Genomic DNA, 18,642 nt, shown 5'->3' with positions numbered 1-18,642 from the left:
CAAAAACTGGCACTAATGCAATACAGCACAAACCCCTGCATATTAAACACAACTAAGTAAGTGATACCTGCACTCCACGTGCTCCAATTCTCTCACTGGTCATGAAAGACTCGAGAGTGAATATGTAATTGCTCAAGCATTTGAAGGGTGGATTATTACTACATACAACATGATCTCCAGCATTCATTTAACAGGTAAGAAATAAGATGCATTTAAAGAAAATGCACTACTTAGCAGTAGTGAGGGTAAGTAACCTGATGAGCTAAGTGATTCAGCACTTAACAGCAGGTCTTATTACCACCTGCCATTTGAGCAGCCATGATCATGCATACCTGCAATTGGTTTTCTGTGAGAACTAGTTCAGTAAGGCTTTCACAGTCTCCAATGGAATCAGTTAGTTGGATCAGTTTGTTCTGATCAACCTTCAAAATGGAGAGCCTCCGCAATTTTCCTGGACAGAAAAAACAGCATGGATTTTTAGTCTAGTATCCTCCATTACCTTTAATGACATCAATTTTTACTGCTGCAAAACTTTCAAAAATCTTCTAAAACAATAACTTTTTTTTTTAGGTAAAATAAAAGATCCCAAGCACTGCTTCACTTAGTGCTTGCACTATTTCTGCAAGTTTTAATATCACTGAATTCATACTCAAATATTCATATACAACATTTAAGCATAATAAATTGTAAAGAAGTTAAAATCTGAATGATATCCCATGTAAATATCAAGGATGTGTCTACCCAAATGCCTATAAAAAAGTGAAAATTATCTGTTTTTTCCTCAATTATACAATGTTTATTAACAAAGGAATATTCAGAAGATCACCTACACCTAATCAGTCACAGTGAGAACACCTTGCACTGAAGTGACGGCCCAAACCCAAATAGGATCAAGGTCTCTTTGTCCTAACAGAGAATCTAATTAGTCAGACAGGAAACCCAAGTTTATTCTTTAGATGAGAAATCAAACTCCTCTGAAGGTGATCTTCTCATGAAGAACAAAATACTGTTTCAGGGCAGAAAACTCAATTTTTTCTACTCCTTTGTATCAGACTGGTCTTTGGTGCAAAAGCTGACTCAGGCAGAGCCCATAGTAAAGAATTCAGAAGACAACACTAGGTGCTGATACTTCACTGTCATCCTTGTGTGGTCCAAAACAGCTGTAATAGTCTGGAGTATCAAATCCACTGATGATGCTAACTCATGAAGGGATATCTGACGCAGAAAGATAGCAACCTAAACAGAAACCTGAGGTTTAGCAGAGAGAACTGCAGAGCTCTGCACTCAGACAGAATAAACCTGTGCACCAGCACAGGCTGGGAAGTGAAATATACAGCTCTACAAGAGCCCTGATGGAAAGGACATGGATACTCTGGTGAGTGCCAGGTTGAATACTAAACAGCAGTGACCTCTCATCAGAAATAAACACCAACTAGGCAACTTTAGAATTATAGCAAACAGATCAATGGAAGTTGGTATATCCTATCAACCCAAAATTAGTGAAACCACACCTGTAAAATCATTCTCAGTTTCATGTGATGTCCTGTCTTCCCCCTCAACTCCCCTGTTTAAGTGATGGGGGTCCAGAAGGAAGCTATCAGGATGGCCAGAGCACATGTGAGCTGAGGCTGAAGGGGCTGGCTTTGTTGACTCCCACCAACAGACAGCCAAGGAGGCATCTGGGAACTGCCCAGAACCACTTACAGGGCAGTTATGGACACAACAGAGCCAAACTCTTCTCTGCAGGGACAGGTGAGGCAGCAACGGCTGCAAACTGCAGTGTGAGATCCCATCTGGACATCAAAAGCAGCTTCCTCAGTGGGAGGTGGTGCAGCACTGGCACAGGCTGCCTGGGGGTGCTGGAGCTCCATCAGAGCGTTGGAGACTGAGGAGACACTGCCACAGCTGACCTGAGCCACTGGTGCTGGTGAGAGCCCTGCTTCAAGAGCTCTACAGATCCATCAGTCCCACCAAGGATTCAGTGATCAGCTGGGCAAGGCCCAGGAGCTTCCACAGAGACCAGCAAAGATCACTTCTGCCAGCAAGCTCCATCCAGCCAGGTGCATGAGCTGCTGACTTTCAGAAGCTACAGCTCTGTTTCTGATGTACAAAAACTGTACTGGCCAGCACAGGTCGCCAGAAAGGGCTGCTACAACTCCCTATCAAATACATATTAGGCAGCTGTAGGACCCACAGTTGTCAGCCCACTCCCCAAGTCTAACTTCTAGAGAAACTTTTCTTAGTCTAATATAGAATATATAGGAAGAGGGACGGTCTGACCAGTCTTTTCTGAATGTTAAATATAGTTAAGCCACATTCACAAGTCCTCCTTCCCCTACACCTTTATGTTGGGGTGTTTAAAAAAAAAGTCCTCTCAAGGAGAAGACATACTGTGTCTTCTACTATGTCTTCTAAGACTACAATGTGGAACTTTCCAGAAAAACAGCTGATGAGTAGAGGAAAAAAAATGCTTGTTCATCTACTTGCAACAACTACTGAATGGGTAAAAAATATACACCTTAAAAAATGCTTCAGGAAACATTCTTCAGTCACTGAACCCAATCCAAGGGGTCAGAGACAGAAAGGTTGTAGTTTGAATCCTCAAGGCAAGGATTAATGTGCTGCAAGGCAAACAGTTTTCCACTAGGTTCAGTAGAGGATTAATCACATTGTCCAAATGAAGATAATTACATATCACCATTCACAATTCTGTATTTTTTGTAGTGATACTTTCAGCCAGTCTTATCACTTGACCCACAACATGTCACAAGCTAAAATTTTACAGTGTTAATGAGTTCTGATGGTGAAATGGATACAATGGGAACTGAAGGGACATATTAACATTTATGTTGTTTGGGAGATACAAAGCAAAGACTGAAAGAGGATTATGAAAGAGTCACTATGCAGACAATTAAAATGCAGCATAAATAGAGCTATGCATTTGCTACTAAGCAAAAGAAATAAAAACCAACACAAGACAAGCTCATCTCTTGCACAAAAAGATTTTAAAAACCCAAATGACTTCCAGTTACAGTGGGTTAAATGGTTCTATGTGATAGCATTCACTTTGTACTCACCAATGCCATCAGGTAAGACCTGAAGTAGATTCTGAGAAACAAGCAAGTCTGTTAAAGAAGTCAGACCACTAATTTCTTCAGGAAGGCATTCCAATTTATTTTCAGAAACATCCAGACAAAGCAGGTTTTTCAGGTTTCCTACTTCCTGCAATACAAGGAAAAAAATTTAAGTCATGCCCAAACACGTAAGAAAGCACTTTGAAAAATGTACCATCACAATGAAATTCCACAAAGAAAAACAATTATCTGTATGACCTCTTAATTGGCCATTCTTTGTACGACCTCTAAAAGCAGAAAAAAAGTAAATATTTACACTTCACATATGATAAACTAACCAAGTGATTCAGTCATGGTTTCTTATTTTAAATATTAAACTGGCTTCAGTAGTCAGGCAAGCTATGTTGAGCACACCCAGGCAAGCACCAGCCAAACCTGGAGTTTTCCTCAAGTAAAGACTGCAGAGTTATTTTTTTTTTCAGAATGGCAGATTATCAACCACCACATAATTAAAGTCTACCCCTCCCAACCAACCCTAGGCAAATTAGGATTAGTCTCTCCTGGCTGCTACAGCAACATGCCATGACATCTAGGGATTTCATATCTTCACATCTCCCAACTACAACAAATGTAGAAATAGGAATTGGGGGTGTTGCTCTAGCAAGCATATTTGAACTGCCAAGTTATACTACCATCATCTACTATTATTAATGACTACTTAAGTTTTTATCATGGCAATCCAACCATCAGACAAAGAAACACCTTTGCCTCTGTTAGCTATCAGAGCACCCCCCCATTCCCCATGCACACAGACATCCCTATATACACTTGAGGACAGATCTCATTTTAGTCATCCAAATCACCTTTCAGAGAACACAACAGCTGAGGAAGAAGTGCCTTTTACTTATACATATATGAAGTTTTCATACAGCAACGGCCTTGATTCTAACTTACAAGATCAGTTCTTTTACTTTTGAACAGTCTGCCCCTCAAGCAGATCTTTCATTAAAAACATACCCTTTATCCTACAAGTTCATCCTTTCAACTTTGGACAAAATACACAAAAATGGCCAGTTTCAATAAAAATGGCTGCTGAAGTCACACTTAACCTTTTATGAGTGATCATCTCTACTTATTAGGCCAAGCCAACAAAAACAAAGTCAACTAAACCCACTAAATTGTAACTGATTTACAAGACACACAGTTGACAATGAGATCCATAAAGTAAGTAACATCAAACTGCAGAAGGAACAGAAGAAAACAGGTTTTGACTTGCTGTAAGGGAAAAAGAGGGAAGAGGAACCGTCCCACATATTATAAAAGTTCTTAAGAAAGGGACTATAGAGTGCTATAAGCTTTAAATGCTAAGTTCCCTCATCCCATGACTGATGTCAGAAGGGGGATTTGCTTGCATAAATCAAAATTGCTATTTATGGCAACAGTTCCATTACTGTATTTCTTCCAAACACCATGCTTAAATGGATGAAGATGACTACAAAAAATGAAAAAAAAAATTCATACTCAAATCTTTTAAAACTGCAATTCAGATAGATATACAAGGTGATGGTTATCTCAGACAACTTATGGCTCCCTGATCTTAAGGCAAGAACTATAAACAGAGGATGCATCGTCCTACAAACTGAACAATGTGCCTATTAGAAAACAATTCCTTTGTCAAAATGCTTAAAAGAAAATTCCTGATAACGTACAGTATCATGGCCAATCCCTTGCAGAGGAATTTTTCAAGACAAAACCCTTACATACCCAAAACCAAACCCAGGCAAAGTAGACTGAGAAAAACGTTCCATTTAAAAGCACTTCCCTATAGAAATGAATGAAAATGTTGTCTTTCAAAAATATCTTCAAAACCGTACCAGTGGAGATCATTTTTACCTGAGGTATTTCAGCTAATTGGTTTCCATCCAACCAAAGGTCTTTAAGATTGAAAAGTGCACCAATTGTTTCTGGCTACAACATAAAAAGCAGTAAAGTTAAGTAGCATAGGAGCTTTAAGCAAAAAAAAATTGCCACCCCACACTTACAGTCTAAGTAAACCAATTCTTACTGCAAGCACTATTTAGAGGTGCCTTGGTCAGAAATAGCAAGGGTGACTATAAGTATTTGGGAATTCCATCATACAAATTAATTGCTATAGCTTAATAATCTACCATTCTTCCCTGGTATGCACTAACAAATTGCCTGCACACCCTTGATCTACTGAAAATCCATCCAACATTCATCTGAACCACTTTAAGGGAGATGACAGATATATTTTTGGTAGATTGATGTGCAACAATGTAGGACCTCTTGCCCCTCAACAGTTTTGCCTCAGCCCTTTCCCAAAGATTCTCACTCTCACCCTGGAAATTTAACTTTCATCTGTGCTTAGCCCATCCAGTTCCTGACACAAGTCCACGTGGTCATTGTAACTGTAAGCACAGACAAAATTTTGTGTCCCTCCATTCCTTTTTATTTCCATAAAAAAGCTGTGCCACACTCTCATTTTCTAGAGATCAGCTGCGGTTTTTTGACTAAAGTGATACTGTGCTGAACATGACTAAACAGATATGAAAGCACAGCTCACTGTCAAAATTCATCTGAGCCTATAAAAAGACTCTCCCTCCATGCATTTTTCTTTCTTCAGTTTTGGACATCCTACAACCTATTTAATCTAAATTATGCATAAAACAAGACCAATGTGCAGTTTCAGTGGTATGTTCTCTTACCAAATGATAAAGTTCATTGTTTCCTAAATCAAGTTCTTCTAGTCGCTGCAGCTGGGCAAGTGATCTGTGAGATGAGATAAATCAAAACAAAACCACATTAGACTAAAGCAACAGAAACCCCATGTATTTGAATAAGCTCATTTTACTGAAACTTGCATTTCAAATTACAATATACTGTAGGCAGACAGTTATTTTACCAGGCACAGACTGTTTGCAGTAGTATCTTACTGAAAAAATAATTTAGTTTGTCAGTCTAACTCTATGACCTTGAAACTTAAAACTTAGTATAGGCAATCAAATCATTACTTTTTTTTTTTTTATTATTTTAACAATAAGTCCCCCGGGGTAGCAAATGCCACATTCTCTAGTATCGTTAGTTAGATTTATTTTTTTAGGGGAAATTTACAGTTATGCAACTGGATAAAAACTCCTCATAATGATCACATAACTATGTGACTCAAGACTCAATATCTATCATTTATCTTCTCAACATGATCCATCAATTTCTGAAATACTTCTGGTTTTGAGACTGCAAACAGAGGGAAGCACAAAAGGATGTAAAAAAGTTCAAAGCAATAGACAAGAGAGGGCCACCTTTCAAAATCAGGCTCATAGAGCTCTTGCTTACTTTCCCCAAAGATGCAGTAGCACGAAAACCAGAGAGAATTGTCAGCTACATTACTGACAGTCAGAATTTTCATGGAGCAATAAAACTGTCAACATTTTTGATAGCTTCATACTGATACTGCATGGCCAAACTTAGTTAGCAATTCCTATCTTCTGACCACTGAATTGACGTGTCTTGTGGCTCACTGCTATGAACAGCCACAACCAAGGCACTGGGTAGATTGACAGGAAAAAATTACCCCAAAGCAACTGGGGAAGAAATCTAATTTTAAAAAGTTAAATCTTTTACAGTATCTATTAGATTACCTAAAGAAGCAGAACAGGAGACACCTAAACTCTTGCAAGAAGCAACCAGCTAGTGAAGGAAGGAAGGAAGCTCCTTCACTAGAGAAAGAAGAGGCTGCTTCCAGGCAGACAAAAAGGATCCCCAAAGTATAACATACCATATTAGTCTAACAAAATACCACCAATTCCTCTGCCACAATACAGACAGTACAGAGACATCTAGATAACCCACTGTGATTTCTGGAGAAAAAGGTTAAGCTAGACTTCAGACATCAGTAGGCCTAGTTTGCTACCAAGGGTTTCATCTCCAGGTGTTAGGAGCTTTTGGCTACTCAGCCCTGAATACAAACACTTATTTAAATGCTATAAGGGTCTAGAGTGAAAATCTCAGAGCTCTTACTGCTCTACTTTCACAGCTACAAAGTTTCACCATGAGAACAACCCAAACCATCACTCCCACTGCAGATGGGCTTGTCCAATGCATGCAGGACGTCTTTGGTGATGCTGTATGTCATACAGAGTATTTTTTTTATAGAACAAAGACAATCCATGCAGACTACAGGTTCCTGCTACTAATCAAGTACAACTAGAACTAATGGATGTAAGTAGATGTTGCTAAAAGAAGGCTGTATCTCATGTTATCAATTGGCTATGAATATTTTTTCTAGCTGTCATTCAGTTTCATATGTTAGCAGATTTTAAGAATAAGAACATTTTATGTTACTATAATGAAACACATGCAATGTGACTTACTCAGGTAAATATGTCAGCAAATTTTCTCTCAGTTCCAGTGAAGCCAGGTTATAAAGACTAATAAAAAAAAAACCAAAAAACCCACATTTTAATACCATCTTTTTATATTCCACATTCTATGAAGAAAAGTGTGCATTCACACAGTTTAAAACAAGTGGCTATAAGCTGATTTTTTGTTGTTTTAATTACACCAGATCATCTTGTAAAAGGCAGAATAGAAAGACTAAGTTTTTGCTTGTTTCTCTGTAGATACTTCAGCAGATTACAGCTAGAAAGTAAACAGACAAAACACAGATTTCCATTTGTTAAAAGGTTTGTAGCTGCAAGCTACTAAACAGAGTATACTGTAATATATCTGACCTGCTTTTACTTGCCTTCAGAATCTGGCATGGGCTACCAAAGTGAGAGAGCACCAGGTAAACCCATCACTGTCCTAATGACAGCGTGCTCATTACTCTAAGTGACATTATGCTGCTAAGCGGCTCACTCACTCCATATCCCAGGCTTTCACTAGCATCACCATAGCAACATTCTGATTTCTCAGGGGTTTATTTATGACTAAATGGAACACAAGGAGTCAGACATTATCCCAACACCATAATCTGCTCTAATCCTCCACCATCCCAGGGAAAAATGAAAATCAGATATAGTGACTGCAAATACATTTTCGACAACAGAATTATGTTCTGTCCTCCTGTGCAGGGAAGGGGGACAGTGTACTAGGCCTTGAATAAAATCTAGATAAAAAACAAGAATTCCAAGAAATTTGAAATATATGTTAATTCTATATTTTACACTTTAGGGAAAAAAAACAAACAAGTCCATGCATTCAGACTACATAAAATTAAAATCTCATCTCAAACAATACCAGCTTACCAAATTACAGAGTAATTAGTTAGCTCCAGTAAAAAAACAGCTGATAATAGAACTTAAACCTCAAAAAAAAAAAAAAATCTTCACACTGCAACTTCTATACAGTTATCTAAGCAGAGAAAAGCAACAGAATTGATGTAATGACTAGTTAAAAGGGAAAGAAGGTTTTTCATGGATTGACTTTTGATGGTGTCTGAAAAATAAATCCTTATCTCATGCACCTGTTTCATACTGCATTCAAAAATTCAGTGAATGAAATCTCACGGGAGCTTTGATTACGGTCTCAGCAGCCCTTTCCAACTTTTAAAATAAGCATATCTTACTCACTGGGTTCTGTATCCTTCCAGAAGTATAGTTTAAATATACCATACAGGCAGAGATACTTTAGTAGAAGTCTAATACAAATTCAATTAAAAGATAAGTGAGAATAACTCTGCTACTGCCACTCAAAATCATTGACAGAAATAAGCAAGCTGCCACTCCAACAACACAAGAGAATATTCACACATACAAATTTTAACACTATAAAACACGAGTCAAGATGGGACAGGGTATCCAACATCCTCAAGGAAGCCAAACAAGTGGAGCGGGAGAGGGAAGGCATGATGAGAATCACTTCTCTCCAAAAGGAATGTGAGTCTGCTCTTGCTGGTATTGCCACCCACAGACTGCCATTACATTCATGTTTACAGGTTTTCTAGAAACCTCTTTCCACCTTCCTTTGAATGTTCCACTTTCCCTTCAAGCTTATATTAGGTGAGGTCCATGATTCATTTTTATCAAGAGAATACAAAAGGGATGTGCACACCTCCAAGCTGTCTTGTAATCTTGTGTTTACACGACCCCACATCTACTTATCTCCCTCCCCAACACCTTGAAGCATTGAGGAGTAAAATGGTGCAATCTCTTAATTTCTTTTCTTACCTCAGACACTACTTTGGCTGTGGCTGAACAGAAATCCTTGTCAGAAAAGCATATTCAACAGCAAGAACTTGGGAACCACCATCTTAACCAGCCTCAGCCTCATCATATCATTAGATTGGGGCAAGCCAGTGAATCAGCTCAAGAAACTGATCCTGCTTAATAATAACCTATCAAGGAGAGTAACACAGATACCCAGTCTAAAACAGAATAAATCCCCTTAAACACCTGGGCCAGGACAGCTGCCAAGAAGGTGCAAGGAAGGCAGCTGTGCTGCAGCACTGTGAGCATTCACTGGCAGCTGTGCCTTGTGAGTACCTTGTGAGCATCTTTGCAGAATGACTGTGGCCCACCACAGTCCCAGCCTAGGTTCTCTTCTTGTGGGAGTCAGCAACGCGCCAGATTATGTTTTCATCTCTAAGGACACAGCTTTCTGAGGGAGAAATGCTTTATTTATTCTACAGCTATTCTCACCCACAGCATGCTCAAAACCCTAACTCCACCCTGGAACAAAAGAAAAGATACTGCCCCACACTCCTTTATACTTTCTACTTCTTCCAAGGTCTTGAGTCCAAATCCAATATTAGCAGACCCCAATAAGCAAAATTAAGCTTCCCACCAATATAGATACTCAAGTCAAAGAAGTTCAAACCAGCAAAGCTGAATCATTAGAGTGAAATACTATGTTTAAGACGGATCCATTTCATAAAGAGGTCAGAAAATGAAAGGAAATTTGCCATTTATTATTCTTAAATCTTGACTAGTTTCACAAATGGCTCCCAGCAAACCTATGTGCTGCAACTGAAAATGTGACAGCTATCATATAAAATAGTATTGTATGAAAGACATGCTGATGCACTGATGCACTAATCTCCAATACATTAAAAAGCAGAGGTATAGCTCGTTCTTACATTTACCAACAGGTTCTTAACAAATTGTGTATTTACTAACATTTTTCTGACTTTAATTTTTATTAAGAAATACAATTTTAAGTCTTTTGCAAGAAAAAGTCTACATGACTTGTTATTTTTCTAATATCTTTGCTGATTTAGTAACACTCTCTCCAGAAACTGCAATCCTTCCTCTTCTCAGCTACAAACAGCAGTTTTTCACAATACACTAAATGAAATAATTTCTTTTTTCCCTACACTCTTAATTTTACAGGTGCACTGTCAGTCCAGTATTTCTTAAGTCCCTGACAAGAACTAAAGCAAGCCATTCCTTATTGATTTCAGACTCTTCCCCTAATTCTAATCTCCATCTTGTAGAGAAAAATCAGTCATGGGAAGTTACCATAAAACACAAAGCAATAGCAATCTAATTTACTCAGACTAAAGAAAGATCCATCAGCATCTGTTCACCAACTGCATTTAGAAATGCAAACGCACCACAAAGCATTGCAGGCTGCTTTCCAACAAACAGTCCTTACTCCCTCCAAAAAAATCCAACAGAAAACGCACAATTTATATTCTAAAGGAGAAAGAAAAACAAAACAACAGCAAAAAGAGGAAAAAAAACAACAAAAAAGAAACATACAAAAAAACCACTATCAGAAGATACTATTTCACCATAGTTTGTAAAAAGCATTAATAATTGTAATAATGCTCACTACAAAAGCTACCACACAGACCTCAAACACTGAGCACGTTTGTGAAATTACTGTGCACAAGGAAACAGACAAACCAAGCAGAAGATGAAGTTAACTGAAATAATTACAAGTTTTCCATATCAGCATTCCAGATGACTTCTGGGGTAAGGCTGGAACCAAGTTGAATTTAAAGGTACAACATGGCTAAAAATATCAGTTTCAGTATAAACCAGATACACTTGTTCAGCACCCTAACTACAGTAACTGTAGATATTGTTATTCATCGTGTGAGCTAGAAAAATGAAGAGAATGTGAAATCAATAACTGAGAACAAAACTAATAGCAACACAGCAAACAAAAATGCTGCAAGTGTCTTTTCTGATCAGTCCTGTCAGGTTTTGAAAGAGAAACGTGCAATTCAACACAATCTACAGATAGGGAATACCACAAATATTCCTTCATCAACTGTAGCAGTCTAAAACAAAGAGTAGACTAGAATCATCCGCTAAAACCAGAAACAAAGCCTGTTGTTCTTTTTCTTCCAGAGCAAGTCAGTTTGGATTGATTACAATGAGATTATCCACACCACCATGTTCCACAAACAAACCTTTTCACAGACAGATGATTCTCTAAACAACAAAGATTCATTGCAGTAGGTTAAAAACATCACTGAAGTTAAAAAAAAAAAAAATGTTCCGTAGTTACTTTGGATGAAATTACATTTTCAGTGTACAGCACATATTAAATGTACTTTGTTTTTTAAAGTTATAAAATACAAAACTGCTATGAGTTTATCCTAGAACTTTAACCTTGAGGGACAGTTGCAGCATATTCCTCTATCCATGGGGACAGAAAGTCAGCGTTAAGAGTAACAACAGACAACACAATACACACACCCCATTTCTATCACAGTCCCTGCAAAAAGACTAGAAGCTCCAAACCCTTGGCAGAGACCAACAAAAGTTTCTGAGAGAGGCACTGGGAAGCATGATACAACATATGCTATTTCTGGGAAGAAAAAAAAAAAGCTAAAATTACAAAAGTGGAAAGAGAAATGTGAGAAAAGCTAGGATAAAACAAAGACAGATAACAAAAAAGAATTGATATAAAAGCTGAAGATGCTCAGTCAATAAAAACTGAACAATGCCCTTCTCTTGATTAACAAAAGCTACACTTTTTCACTTTATGTGAAAAGCACACAGCTAAGCCAGCAAGACAAGAGTACAAGCTTTGGGAAATAAGGAAGCAAAGTTGGAAGAGATAATGATCTAAAGCACCTACAGAAATCCATGGCCCAATCTGCACCCCTTCCAGCAAATTTCAGCTGGTTAGGGGAATATAAAACCCCAAATGTCATTTTTCCTCACATTTGTAAAACTGCAAAAAGAAGGGGAAGACAGGAGAATGGGCACAGCCCTCATATTTTTACAGAATAAGATAAGGTCCTGCACGATAATGATAGGCATGGTGAGAACACAGTATAGATTCCGAATATGGTCTGGTATTACACTCTTGATGTAGCAGCAGCAATGATTCCACAACACAGCCCAAGGATGCAGCACACAGAAATGAGAGATTAAGTCCACATTTTGACCAGTGCATCAGTTCCAAAGGACTTCAGTTCACTGGGCCAGCATCTGAAGATTACTGGTACTTAGATACCCTGCCTTAGATACAGCAATACACTGAAATATTCATCAAGACAGTAAATTGGGAAGGAAAGGAGTCTAAACTAGGCAATTTACTGTCCATTTTTGGGCAGAAAAGGAACATGGTTTTTCTGTCTATTCAAGGGTCTTCCAAGATATAAGGTAACTGTGGTACTCTGACAAGGGCATAAAAATGCATTAAACTAGCCATATTTAAATATATTCCAGCTCATCCCCACTGGCCATATAAAACTACCAGTAACACGTACGACCCTGCCCCAGGACACACCAGTTAGATGACTATGCACTCATGTGACAGGATCCTAGTAAGCTACTCCCATCCCACAAGGCTTCCAGCTGCAGATCAACAATGCACTGAGAGCCTGATGTTTGGCAGCTTTTATTCTCCAGGAAAATGACAGAGTTAACCAATAACTAGCCAGCTCTCAAAATACCACTTACTCAGACTCTAAGTATTTGAAGGTACAGCATATACCTTTGGGATAGGCTCCTGTTCCAAGTCACTTCCAAAAAAAACCCCTTTCTCTTCTCATCTCTTGACTGTTTCCTCAACTGTACACAGACCCTGAAAAGACCAAATGTCCAAACTCCCAAGGCTACATCAACCACATCATCCTGGTCTGCATAAAAAACAGTGTGGCCAGCAGGTCGAGGGAAGTGATTCTATTCTGCACTGCTGAGACCCCACCTGGAGCACTGCATCCAGCTCCAGGGGCTCCAGCACAGGCAAGGCACAGTCTTGCTGGAGCAGATCCAGAGCAGGGCCACAAAAATGAGGAGAGGACTGGAACACCTATCCTGTGAGGACAGGCTCAGAGAGTTCGCATTTTTCCATCTGGAGAAGAAATTTTACAAGGGCAGTGAGACACTGTAACAGGACACCCAGAGAAACTGCAGATGACTCCTCCCTAGAAGCCAAAGTCAGATAGAACAGGACTTTGAGCAACCACATCTAATGAAAGGTGTTTCTGCCCACAACAGAAGGCTGGATTAGATGATCTCTGTACATCCCTTCCAACCAACCCAAACCACTCTATCAAATTAGGCTGGATTGTTTCAAGAGCTCCCATAGCATGTACCCATTTCCAGAGTTAATTACCACTTCAGTTCTTCTCTGAGTCTGCCTTATTTCACCCAGGTACTACACCTGCCAGCAACCTATCTTCACTGCATTGATTACAATGCTGATGTCTGAACGACCAGCTCCATGTGGATTCTTGGTGTAATGACATTTCCAATGCAACAAAAGCAGTTTTGGCCACATAAGGAAGGATTATGCTTCCAGAAATTACTAAGTGTCTCTTAACACATAACCACATAGTTGGTGTTCTACATGCTCCAGGCATGCACTTTTCTCACCTTTTTTGTAAGGTTCAACACTACATGCTTATTATGCTTCCAACTACTGCATAGTCCTGGTATGTCATTAGACAAAGTTACCATGAAAGAACCTTGGAATTCATATCCATTACATGGTAACCTACAAATAGTAGAACAGTCCTGCCTTAGCTGGTTACTTTTTGCCCACAGAAACTTGTTTTACAATGTCAATGATAAAAAAGAGCACTGATTAACTTTTGTAAAACTAATCTAATAGAACTGAAAAAGAGACTTTCTGCCCACACCATGCAATAGGGGAGTGATTTATGCAAATTCTTAGGTACTGAACACCCAACGTTCTTAGATGAGCTAGATATTACAGGAAGTATTAATTTCCTAATTGAGGGCACTTCCTTATTTCAAAACAAACTGAACTTCACATACATGAAGTCCTGTGGTTCTACCTCTGAATACCAGAGAAGCTGGAAAAGCAACTAGAAAGCAAAAGTAACTAGATTTGGTTCTGATGAAATTGTTATTTTGTCTCACCAATATTATTAAAGACCATTCTTCCAGAAATATCTTTGAAAGCTTTCCTCCTCCTCCTCCTTTTTGGAGGCAAAGTAACTTAATGTAACTTGTATCTAAATTAAACATTATTCTTTCCTCTCAAGTTTAAATGTGTAACATTCAGGGGAAAGGCATGAGGCTTTCCTTAGCTGTCTACTTCTAGAGTTTGATAAGTGGAACTTCTAGCAATAATTACTAGCAGTAATTATTGTAACAATATCTGAAATTAAGGATTATGTTCTTAACACTTGTAATTTCTACAGAGCTGGGAGAATTGGATACAAATTAGGGTGGGGAAATACTACTTCCAAAGACTGATTTTAAATGGGGACCAAAAAAGTGTTCACGATTTTGCCATCCTGGACATTAACAGCAAGAGCTCTCTGACTGAAAGTCAGAGAAAAGTGCATTTGCATAGTCAGTTACTTGAACTGAATTGTCAATACCATTAATTGGCTCATAAAAAAGATACATATCTTCCACAAGTAAATACAGGATAAAAAGGCATTGTTATCAGTCACTAACTGAGGGAAAGCCTCAACAGATGGCCAGTAGAACAAGTCACATTCAAATTTTAAAAATAAAGTTCTATATTTTATGGCCAAGGAATTCCCTAAATGTGTTACAGAGATAGTCTAAATTGGTCTTACTTGCTTATCAAGACTACTGAAATAGATTGAGAAGGCTAAGCCAGCCCACTATTACAACAAAATTTTTGTTTTTAAAATATCATCCACTCATGCAACATCAATCTTCAATGACTTCAATAAAAATGGAATTATTTCATTTTTAAAAAATACTGCTAAATATATGTTAAATATCTTTTTCTTGTGTAACAAAGGATGCAACATCTCTTATTTGAAGGCCAGATGGCACTGCATTCACTATTACATTGCTAGTGTTCCTGAAATAAACTTCCGAGTTCCTAACATTCAGTTTTGTAATTTACCAACCAGCTGTGATTAACACGGAATGCTCTACCTACTCAAACTCTGTAAATATTTCTCGCCATACTAAATTCAGTTCAGCCACAGTAGGAATTTTTAATACTATTTATATCAGCTTAGCCAGACCACCTACATCTAGTCCTCCTTCTACGTATTTGTGAGATAAGCTTCCCCATCACTTCTGTTGTATCATGTAAGACTATGTTAATGAGACATTATTATGCTAAACCTGAAAAGAGAATTAAATTGTCTCGTTCCACACAATTTTAAGAACATTTTCCATTCTGTGTGATCCTACCAGATGCATAATCTACACTTGAAACATCCAGGCAATACACTAAGAAAAACACAGGCACAGACCGGCCCAGGAACGCATTCTAAGGATTAGTATGCCATTCTGATCTGCTTCTGGACCATCTGTATTGAGCAGGTCACCCTTGCTTTTGAAGATCTTCTATTCTCCAGCTACTTCTTCCATGATCAACATTAGAGATTCTGTTTCAGAAGCTGTTGAAAACTTCAAAACCTCTAGAATTAAACAAACATATGCAAAACCATCACCCTCAATGACTACCATGAAATCTCTGGGTACTTGCGGTTCCATGACTGTTGAAAAGCATGCCTGTAACAAAGCTTTCTGCAAAAAAATGCTCCTAAAGTACAGCAACATTTGTTCTATTCTTTTCATTATGTCCACTTTCATAATGAAATGCCTATTTCAGCATTCTACCTGCTAGCTGCAAATGTAAGAGGAAAGTTTCTCTGCTTACCTGGTAATTCCCTTTCAGTAGTAACGTTCCACAGATCCATTCAGCCTGCTTGCAGCTTGGGGGTAAACCAGACTCATCAGTCATCAGCATCAGAATATCCTTCACATCTAAAGAAATTCACCCCTCCCCACATCAAAAGTTTCTGAAGCTAAAATAAAGCTATGCTACTTTCTTGTATCACAGATTGTGCAGTTGTCTTTAAAAAAAGGGAGTGGGGGGAGTGGGAAACTGTGAATGATGGGGATACTACAAATCATTATATTTCTGTGATCTTTTGTTGAATCCTCAGGATTTTGAAATCATGTCCAAGTAGGAGACCATCTGTGTATTTTCAGTTCAGGGGAGGAATAAAGATTGTGTATAGCAGAAGAAAGCTTTTTTCATCCGCCATCTAGGGAACTTTCAAAATACCCTACCTGCAAGTCATGAATAATCTTTTACTTTAAAGCTTAAGATCAAAAAAAAAAAAAAAAAAAAAAAAGCAATCTGGTAATCTTTATCTTTCCCAGGCACAGACAAGACTGCTGAAAAAATGGTGAAAGCTAAAAACTGGGTATGAGTTAGGTGTCTGGTGTGCCAATGGGCAGCAGGTCTTCAATCATAATTTAAAACACACTAGTGAAGTTCTGCCCTTTGCTTCAGCTGTTTAAGAATTTAGTTGATTTTGCTACCCTTACAGAATGTGACAGATAACTGTTTTTTCAGATATGCATTTCATGCTGAAAAGACTATTTTTTCAGCTAAGGCAAATTTCTCATGAGGCACTGTTCTGAGAGTCCAATGCTAGATTAAACATTACAGACACATAAAAGGCTTTCCAAAGAAGGTACCTGTATCTTATTCAAGCCTAAGAACCACAAAGAGTTCATAAACACACAGAGCTAACACAGTCTCTCTTCTCTTTCTAGACATTAAGCCAGAAGACCACTATGCAGATCTCTAAAATCATCAGTCTTTACTGGTAAAAAGCCAATATTACAGTGGCCTGAAGCCAACACTACAGAATGAACACATATGGACAAGAGAGGTGCTGGAATATTCATGCTATTATTATAAAACATGCCCTAGGAAGCCTCACAGACATCCCAATTTTTTCAAATGTCCTTACAAGTACAAATACTCTGATTTTTCAATTTCAAGAAAAAGTCATGCCCTGTGTTTTGGCTGCTATGTGAATAAGGAAGTATTGAAGAAAAATAATCCTAGAAGCAAGGGGAAATTCCTAAATGTTACCCACGCTGGGAGGAACAGGTTATGCCTGCTTGTTGGGCAGCTCTAGACACAGACAGCCCTGCAGAATAGGCAAGGAAATTAGACTTGCTCTCATTAGACTGAGAAAGGCTGTAAAAGACACTCCTACTCACAGCTTAAATGGTGTAACTTGTTTCTCCAAATGGTTCAACTAGCCAACAGGACAAGTCCTGCTCCAAACTGCACCCACCTAATTATCAGCTTAAGTATCTCCCATGCATTAGCATTCACTGTTTTACTCCAGACAGGAACCAAACCACGAGTTAAGAGAACACAAATCACAGAGAAACAGAAAAAGCAGCACTGGTAATATTAGGACATCTAGTCCGTTATCCAGTCCTGTGTTCATCACACATCTTTCTAGAAAGCCCTGAAACAATACATGAGCTTAAAAGAAGCAGGTTTAATCCAGCAAGAAAAAACAGCACACAGAAAAGCAGATTGAGTGGTCACACAGCGTAAGAAAAGTTGACATACTCAGAGCATGGCTATGCATAAGCAAGAGGAAAGACGAAAGTTTCAAGGAAAGCCTTGCCTATGTTCTTCAAACATACAGTTGAAAGTACTCAAAAATACTCCTTTTGGCAATACAAAGGAAAATAAAATATAAAATATCTGCGCAGAAGAATGCGTAACAGCACAGTAAATAAAAGTACTGATGAACTCTATATATCAGTAGTTTGAACAAGTTCAGACACTGGCCTGGGACAGTGAAGCTGAACTCTGGCACGCATACATCAGACCATGGGAAAAACAGACTGGAGATCTGAATTCACAAGGAAGACACACTTCCACTAAGGCTTCACAGAAAGCCAATTCAGGTCTATTATCTGCCATTAGTAAGAACTTACTAACATTAAAGTACTGCTGCTTGTAAAAGATTTGCCATTGCTTTTGCTGCTTTCCCCATTTAAGGGCAAATTTCCATCACCACAAGATTATAAGTAGGTATTTTTTAGCTAAAAAAACGAAAAGAAAAAAAAAAAAAAGAGACACTAAGTACATACTGATCTCTGTACTACATGAAGTTGAGTTAAGAGATTTCACTGGCTGTATTAGGCAGTTTCCTAGACAGCACCACAAGACTGTAAGCAATTAGGATGCACTGCCCCAAGTTTCCACATACTGTAGTGGCCAGAAGACCTGCAGCAAACACAGGGACTTCAATTTTTTTCCCTGAACAAGTCCAACTATAGTAGAATAACTACCAGTATATATTTGTTTGCTTACTATTTGGCAGATCTCATATAGAGCACATTGGTCCAGC

General features: G+C 38.4%; 1 protein-coding gene across 4 annotated transcripts in view; it reads right to left on the bottom strand.

Moving 5' to 3' along the window:
- Window positions 1-18,642, bottom strand: part of LRRC1 (leucine rich repeat containing 1) — a 72,734-nt gene that overhangs the window by 15,696 nt on the left and 38,396 nt on the right. For all 4 annotated transcript variants that reach the window (XM_068183661.1, XM_068183658.1, XM_068183659.1 and 1 more), the window contains exons 5-9: window positions 7,466-7,522; window positions 5,801-5,864; window positions 4,968-5,042; window positions 3,078-3,222; window positions 333-451 (exon numbers count right to left, since the gene is read on the bottom strand). In XM_068183661.1, the coding sequence (XP_068039762.1) occupies window positions 333-451; window positions 3,078-3,222; window positions 4,968-5,042; window positions 5,801-5,864; window positions 7,466-7,522 (460 nt within the window). The remainder of the gene's footprint in view (window positions 1-332; window positions 452-3,077; window positions 3,223-4,967; window positions 5,043-5,800; window positions 5,865-7,465; window positions 7,523-18,642) is intronic.

This window comes from Anomalospiza imberbis, chromosome 3, assembly GCF_031753505.1.
Source record: "Anomalospiza imberbis isolate Cuckoo-Finch-1a 21T00152 chromosome 3, ASM3175350v1, whole genome shotgun sequence".
NCBI lineage: Eukaryota > Metazoa > Chordata > Aves > Passeriformes > Viduidae > Anomalospiza > Anomalospiza imberbis.
Note: the sequence above shows the minus strand (reverse complement) of the source record. Positions and strands in the feature narration are given on the sequence as shown.